General features: G+C 39.1%; 1 protein-coding gene across 2 annotated transcripts; it reads right to left on the reverse strand.

The window, feature by feature from the left end:
- Positions 1–2,500: 2,500 nt before the first annotated feature.
- On the reverse strand, positions 2,501–7,547 carry PAGE4 (PAGE family member 4). Of its 2 annotated transcripts, none has more exons than XM_012471567.2 (5): positions 7,511–7,547; positions 6,272–6,379; positions 5,681–5,768; positions 4,123–4,248; positions 2,501–2,921 (listed from the first exon to the last, which is right to left on the reverse strand). In XM_012471567.2, the coding sequence occupies exons 2-5, from the start codon at positions 6,347–6,349 to the stop codon at positions 2,905–2,907; spliced, it is 309 nt and encodes a 102-aa protein (XP_012326990.1). In that variant the 5' UTR covers positions 6,350–6,379; positions 7,511–7,547; the 3' UTR covers positions 2,501–2,904. The 2 variants fall into 2 exon arrangements, with proteins under 2 accessions (XP_012326990.1, XP_012326989.1); XM_012471566.2 differs by having other exon boundaries at positions 7,448–7,518.
- Between the last annotated feature and the right edge of the window lie 600 nt (positions 7,548–8,147).

Below are 8,147 nucleotides of genomic sequence, written 5' to 3' on the forward strand. Positions count from 1 at the left end.
ATACAGCTAAGAGTCACCCTGGGCCCCACCCCTCCTGAGTAATCTTGAAGCAGTCCAGCATCCTTTCAATAAATGTCTGCCCTTTTCGGCTTGCAATGAATCTCTAAAACTAGTTCCTTGCTGTCATGACACACCGGGTTTATTAAGGGCACCCAGCCCTTTGCTTCCATCTGCCACCTCTCTCTAGCCCCCAGATGGCACATGCAGAAACTAAAAATGATATCCAGGTTGTACTAGATTTCCTTGCAAACCTATAACAATTCCAATACCTAGTGATGGACTGGGAGGAGTAAAACCCAAAGGAAAGACCAGGAACCCTCTAGCAGGTCTGCTCCACAGCCCCTCCTCAGGGTAGGAATCAGTGCTAGGCTACCTTAAAGGCAGACAAAGCCAAGTGCTTAGTTTTCCAGTAGGGAAGAGCCCCAGCTCCTTACTGCTTTTTGTCCGCTTGTTCTCTCAGTTACCAACTTCTTCTCATATTCTGCCAATTTTCCCAGCATATTTTGAAGCCACATTACACTCATAATTAAAATTAAATCTTCCTAGTGAATTGAACCTTTTCTTTGTGAAATACTCCTTTTTATCCCTAGTAATGCTCATTTGTTAAAGGCTAATTATTTTGTGCAGAATATATTGTGTCCATCCTTTTACTTTCAACTTCTGTAAATTTTTATGTTTTGGTTGTATCTTTTGTAAACAGATATTATCAGTTATCTATACTGTGTAACACAACAACAGCTACAAAGTGTTCAAATGTTTGGAAGAAATACACTTCTAAGTAATCTATCATTCAAAGAAATAATGTGAATTAGAAAATATTGAGTTAAATAACAAAAATACTATATATCATAACCTGTGGAATGCAGCTAAAGCCCTCAATAGAGAGAAAGTTATGAAGTATACATTAAAAAGAAGACTGAAAATTAATGAGCTAAATATCTATCTCAAGGAGTTAAAAACAGCAAATTAAACACAAAGTAAAAGAATAAACATGAGAGCCCAAATTAGCAAAATATAAAACAAAAAGTCAAAAGTTAGTTTAGTTTGAAAAGACCCTAACCTTGATCAAGAATACAAGAGAGGCTGGGCACGGTGGCTAACACCTGTAATCCTAGCACTTTGGGAGGCTGAGGCGGGTGGATTACCTGAGGTCACGAGTTCGAGACAAGCCTGGCCAACATAACGAAACTCCATTGCTACTAAAAAAAAAAAAAATACAAAAATTAGCCAGGCATGGTGGTGGGCGCTTGTAATCCCAGCTACTCAGGAGACTGAGGCAGAAGAATTGCTTGAACCTGGGAGGCAGAGGTTGCAGTGAGCCAAGACACATTGTGCCACTGCACTTCAGCCTGGGCAAGAAGAGTGAAACTCCATCTCAAAAAAAGAAGAAGAAGAAGAAAAAAGAATACAAGAGAAAACAGGCATTAAGAGGATAAGAAGAGGATATTATGGACTATTTTGTATAAGAAAAATTTAGATAACATGGACAAAGTCCTAGAAAAATAAAACCAAAGCGAAGAAACAGAAAATTGAAATAGTCCCAAAATGACTAAAGATATTGATTCAATTTTAAACTTCCCTACAAACAGAACTCCAGACCCAGATAGCTTCACTGGCAAATTCTATCAAACATTTAAGAAAGAATTCCAATGTTAGGTAATCATATGAGAAAAATAAAAGGAGAATATACATCCTAGCTCATATTATGAAGCTAGAATACCCTTGATACCAAGGCCTGAATGGAGCATGTATTAAAATATTATAGGTCAATCTCATGAACAAAAGTGCAAAAATCCTAAACAAAACATTAGGAAAAGGAGCCAGTAATACATAAAAGAACAATATATCACAACTCAAATTGATCTTATTCTAGGAATGCTATGTTAATGGCTTCATGGAGAAATGGCCTACACCTCAATAGACGCAGACCAAGTGTTTGATAAAATTCAACATATATTCATGGTAAGCATGGTAAGTACTCAGGTCCCAAGGCCCTTAAGCCCTGTCAGTGGCCCTGGGTGGGCATCAGGTGGAAGTGAAAGGAAGCCTGTGGAGCTGCCAGCAGGGAGAGGGGGTCAGGCATGGGGCTGAGGGGCCTCTGGAATTGCTGTGCCAAGCAGCTGCTGGCAGTGGGCAGCAGCACCCCAAAGCCCATGAAGAGTGCTCTTAGAAAACTGATATCTTTTTGAAAAGTGCTTAATCTAATACAGGTTGAGTATACCATCTCTGAAATGCTGTTTCAGATTTTTGAGTACTTCCATCATACTTATTGGTTCAACATCCACAATCTGAGAATCTGAAGTCTGAAATTAGCACTTCCTTTGAGCATCGTGGAGGCACTCAAAAAGTTTCAGATTTTGGAGGACTTTGTATTAGCTATACTTAACCTGTAGAAGGAATCTACATATATTTTTAAAACCTATCATAGTTAAATGTTGAAGGTTTCCCCCTTGACATCAGGAATATGACAAGAATTTACACCATCATCACTTCTAATCAACATTGTACTGGAGGGGTCTGGCCAGTGTCATAAGGAGAAGAAATGAAAGTATAAATCTTCAAAAGGAAAAAAACAGAATTATCATTATTTACATGTTGTATGATTATGTATGGAGAAAGTCCAAAAGGATGTAGAGATAAACCAACAGAATAAGCAAGTTTAGCAACATTGCCTGACACAAAATCAGTATACAAAAATACATACCAGCTGTAAACAGAACACAAGGATTTTTCTAAAGATACCATCTACAATAGTATCAACTTCCTAGGAATAGATTTTACAAAAGACACGTATGACTTCTTCAGAGAAAACTCAAACTTTATTGAGAGAATTTTCCAATTTTCAGTCACATTTTCAATGTGACATCAGCCATGTGTGTAGCTTCAGCTTGTCTTCTTTTTAACTCATGGCTGCTCATCTCCTAAAACATAAACATAACAGTGGAGTCCATTACTTAGCAAAACTTCACTGAAATGATGCTAAAAGCACACAAAGAACACTAGTTTTGGTTTTTTAAGGTGAAATTAAAACCAGAACCCTAACCACTGCGTAGACTTCTATGCTAATGTACATTTTCGGGCATATGTGTACTCATTTTTAAAATGCATCACTCGAGTGGTATGAGGAAACAAAGACTTCTCAAGCCAGAACAGATTAAATGCTATGAGCCCATTTAAAGATAATTTTAAGTAGAGGGCAAAAACAGCCACCGATTTCAGTTTGTTTTGTTCGTTTGTTTTCAACCAAACAAAAACTCCAAGAAGCAAAAAACAAGCAAGCAAACATAGTGTCACTCAAATGTGTTGACTAAAAACACTCTACTAATTATATATTAGCTAAGGAATTGTTTAACTGACTAAAGAGAGGTCAAAGAATGGCATTCCATTTGGTTTGTCTCTTGTGTGCAAAAGTGCAAAAATAATTCATTGACCTAGTTAAATCTTTATGTGGACTCTTTATAACAGGGTGGCCATTTGTCTCATTGGCACCTGTTAACCTGATGTTGTATTCATAGCATTCCCTTTCCCTCTCAAAAGTGTCCTGGTTTAGATGATAAAAATTACATGGTTAGAGACCAAATATGCCCCATAAAAGAAAAAAAGAAATACATGATCATACTGGTTTATTTAAGCCACTACCATATAGATGACATTAAAATGTGATGGAAAATGCTACTGTTTCTCAGTCTAGCTCACAATTTTAAAAAACCAACAAACCAACTTGGAAAATTCAAAACATAAAGATCTATCTTACTTGTTAGTGCCTAAAAGCAATTTGTGATAAACAATTCTAGTCATTTTTTTTAAAAAAGCAACACTATGTGTTGTTTAGATACCCAGTTGCCCCTGGGGTATGTTAAGTAATGTATATACTTTTTAAAGTATTTGATCACTTGCTTTGAGTTTTGGAAGATTTCTACTCCAAAGTAATAATACTTTCATATTTCATAATTCAATAACATGGCTTTGACCTAATTCATTTTTTTCCCTGACACTGTCTTTCAATCAAATATTTGGTATCTGAACTACCTTTCAAATAATCTTTGTATGTGAGATTTGTTATTAAAGCATATTATAGAAGAAGAGTAACCCCATGACTTCCATTCTGAATGAATAACTTACCTGCTTCTGGAATCTTAGCATTCTCCAGATTAGGTGGAGTCTTCTCTTCTACACCAGGGTCATCTCCATCCTCATTGCCAGTGTTTTCCATATCCATTTCCTGGCAATCACCTTCAACTTTACGTTCTTATACAAATAAAAAAGTTATTGATATAAGTAAGCAGTAAATCATAAATTAGTGTTATTAAATAAAGCCATGTGGGCTAGTATTCTAATAAATGAGATGCATGAGTGCAATTGAAATTTTCTGCTAGAAAATGGGGAAGAATATCCCTACTATGAAGTTCTCTTTTCCTACAACTGTTTAAGACAACTTAGTTGTCACTTTCACAATCTTCATATACTTCTGTTATGGTAAATCACTCATTAGAGCAGTTATTTGTTTATATGAATTTCCCTGATTGGATTGTGAGCTCAAGACAGAAATCATTTCATTTATATACTCAGCATAAAGTACATTACCCGGTACCTAGTAAGCCCCAATAAATGAATGGGAAAAAAAGTCTGCAAAAATATTAACATGAGACAAACCAAAATGAAAGAACATTTTACAAAACAACTGGTTTGGATTCTAGTTGTCAATGTCATGATAGGCAAAGAAAGACTGAGGAACACCTCCAGGTTAAAGAAGAACAGAGAGATATGACAACTAAATGCAATGAGTGGTCTTGCATTAGATACTGGATCAGGAAAAAAAACCCTATAAAGGACATTCCTAGACAAATTCACAAAACTGCAACGTACTATATATTAGCTGTTTTCTCAAAGTTAATTTTCCTGAATTTGTTAATTGTTCTGAAGTTTTTAAGAGATTATCCATATTTTTAGCAGATACATACTGAATTACGGCGGAAAGAGTTGTGATATTTGAAACTACTCTCAAGTGGTTCAGCAATAATATATTGATATGGCAAAAAGAGAAAGATGAGTGGCAAAATGCTAGCAATCAGTGCATCAAGGTGAAGAATATACAGGAGTTCACTGTATTTAGATAACTTTTCCTTACATTTTAAATCCTAAGTAAAGAGTTAAAAATGAATACATGATTATGATAAATAGATTACGGTTCAGAAAGACAAAAGTATTGAAGACTTTTAACGGCAACTAAAAGAATTTTACATTTTTATTTCTTTGAATTATGACGTTTTCTAAAAATTGCTCTGTAAGAGCTAACCATAATTTATCTAGGTTTGCTCAAACTTTTATTGCAATGACTTGTGCCCAGAAAAACAATATCCCAATAAAAACAAGTTTAACTCATGAAACAGTTTACAATTTTGTCTAAATTTAATGTAGTTTCCTTGTGTTTGCTAATATAGAATCTTGGCAAGGATTGTATTTTCCAAGTATGCCAAAGAACTCTTAAGATACAGGATAAGTAAAATGCTGACGAGAAAACTTATCACAAGAAGGACTACAGCAGCTGAAACTACACCGTTTTCTTACCAAGGATTACGTTACAGGTTTCCAGCCTATTTTTAGGGGATGGTTTATTTATTCCTGTAACTAGTATAACATCATACATGAAATACGAAATGCTCCTCTATGCCCTTCTCACCTTCAATAGGAGGTGTTCCTTCCCTCTCTAGTCCAGGTTCAATATCCTGATTCTCAGTTGGTGGTTCCTCTTGCTGAGATTCACGGGGCTTTTGGGACGTGGGGAAGAATAGATGCAAATAGAATATTGTTATTAATACCATGCCAATAGAAGTCACAAATATGCATACTATGTGAAGATAGCTGATCACAAATATATCTGAAGAGGTTTTTCCTATCCTTTCTGTAAGTACTCTTAAGAAAAAATTATTCTTCCTATATAGAAAATACTTTAAGAAGTTACCTGCAAGGACCAATAATTCTGGAACCCATTTTCATCTTTTCTGGGCTGTATTATTTATTAATAAGCTTGATAGGAAAGTTGTAAGGACTATTTCCAGACTCTTAACAACATACATATGCAGACAATACCAGAAAATAAGAGAAAATAAGTCTCCTTGCTCAATGTCTCATTCATGTGACTTAGTTTGCAACCATTTTCAGCAGGGAAGTCCTTTATATAACAGATCTATATTGGCTCAACAATGTTTTTTATTTTCTTTCAGAAAAATACATTTCTGCCAATGGAAATAAGATACTGAAAGGTACTCACAGCCATGAATGCAATCACATCGGGAGCCTCCTGGCCATCTCCTCTTCCTCTGGATCTTGATCTCACTCGTGCACTCATCGCTGCAACTAGAAGATCGTGAACTGAAGACTGCAATAAAAAGAAGTAATTATACTCGACTCTTTCCATGGCCATCTGCTGATTGTAATTTTTTTTTAATTTTGCTAGATTTCCATAACAGGTCCTGAGTTAATAATAACTATGCCTGGTTTCCAATCACATCAAATAAATCTATCTGCAAACTGCTTTGTTTCTTCCACAGCCAACTTGGCAGAGAAGTGATCTTCAAGTCCTAGATCCAAAAATGGGGTCTTTCCTAAAGCGACTTAATTTCATAACTGAATTCCATTATAAAGAGATTTTTTAACCTACAGCCACCCCGGGTCCCCTCCTCCCCAGGTCCCCACTGAGAACTCAGAAACTTGTCCTCTTTCGGCAGTTTCAGGTGCCTCTGGGACTCAAAGCTACCTCAGAAAGTACCCGCAAGTTTTGCTCCATCTGATCCCTCTCCCTTCCGTGGTCCAACTTCCTCCCTCCCCCAGGCCCTGTTACACAATCACAAGGTCACGGCGGCGCCACCACCTGTGAGGAAAAGAATTACGACCTTGAGGCCCTTCCTCCTCCAAGGCCAGGGACTGTGCTGCCCGACCCGCCTGAAGCCCACCAGCTCCTCCTCACACTTCAACTCCCAGGAGGATCCGTCGGTGGACCCACCCACTGACTCTCAGTCTCGGAAGAAAGAGTCCCGACCGTTGGAACGCGAACAGCACCCTCACAGCTCTGCGGTGTTCACCTCGTGGGCGAAGGGGCTGATGAGAAGATGCCCAGTGAACATGCACACTGAGGCAGGCGCTGACAAGCGCGGGCCGTCCCACCCTTCCCTGGTCCCCACTGAGGACTCCGGCATCTGTCCTCTATGGGTAGTTTCATATACCTCCAGGACTCAAATAGTGTCCCCCTCCAAAACTCACACCATCTTGGCTGACCCTCCACCCCTCCACGGCCCTCCTTCTTCCCCTGTCTCGGCCCTGCCGCATCACCTCCTGCTAAGGAGAAGGATGAAGACCTCGAGGCCCTCCCTTCTCTGAGGCCAAGGACCACGGTGCCCGACCCACCCGAAGCCCTCAGGCTCATTCACTCACACCTGTTCTCACTTACACTTGACCCGAGTCAGCAGAGAGCCTGGGGAAGAATGAAGAAAGGAACAGAAGTAGCACCTACCTACTTCTGCTTCCTTACTTAAACCTCAGCAGTGTCAACCCCACCAGCCAATCCCAAACCTCGGGGGTGTGCCATGTGGGTTGTCTTTCCATCCCTCTCCCGCCTCCTAGAGGCTCTGTGCCACCTGGAGGAAGGGCCTGCTCAGTGCTGGGAAGGGCTTATATCTGGCTTCTCGCCCCTCCTGCAAAATGTTCTGTCCTTCTCGGTCTAGGAATGTTCCCAGTTCTGTACTTCACCTGCAAATTTACCCTCCAATTTTTTGTCACTGCTGCTGCCTCAGTGGCCCTCAAGAGAATATTCAGTCTCCCCCAAGATGTGTGAAAGCTTAGGTTCTCAGAGACTGCAAAGCCATTTTAAGCATGATAAGAATCCAGAAAAAAAATGTAAAGAAGAAGGGTGATAAACCCACATACATAAATAAGCCTAACCATTTGCACAAAAATCCAGGCCAGGTGCAGCAGCTCACACCTGTAATCCTAGCACTTTGGGATGCTGAGGCGGGTGGATGGCTTGAGCCCAGGAGTTTGAGACCATCCTGGGCAACATGGCAAGACCCTGTCTCTACAAAAAAAAATAAAAATAAAAAAATTAGCTGGGCATGGTGGTGCACATCTGTAGTCCCAGCTACTTGGGAGGC

Source organism: Aotus nancymaae, unplaced genomic scaffold, assembly GCF_030222135.1.
Source record: "Aotus nancymaae isolate 86718 unplaced genomic scaffold, 86718_ANA_hifiasm-v0.15.2.pri h1tg000058l, whole genome shotgun sequence".
Classification (NCBI taxonomy): Eukaryota; Metazoa; Chordata; class Mammalia; order Primates; family Aotidae; genus Aotus; species Aotus nancymaae.

What these genes read in the sequence shown, in the direction of transcription:
- PAGE4 (XM_012471567.2), bottom strand. Translation starts at nt 6,349, where the DNA reads ATGAGTGCACGAGTGAGATCAAGATCCAGAGGAAGAGGAGATGGCCAG. An exon ending in ATGTGATTGCATTCATGGCT is followed by an intron (nt 5,769 to 6,271) that starts GTGAGTACCTTT and finishes ACGTCCCAAAAG; the next exon opens with CCCCGTGAATCTCAGCAAGA. An exon ending in AGGAACACCTCCTATTGAAG is followed by an intron (nt 4,249 to 5,680) that starts GTGAGAAGGGCA and finishes TATTTGTATAAG; the next exon opens with AACGTAAAGTTGAAGGTGAT.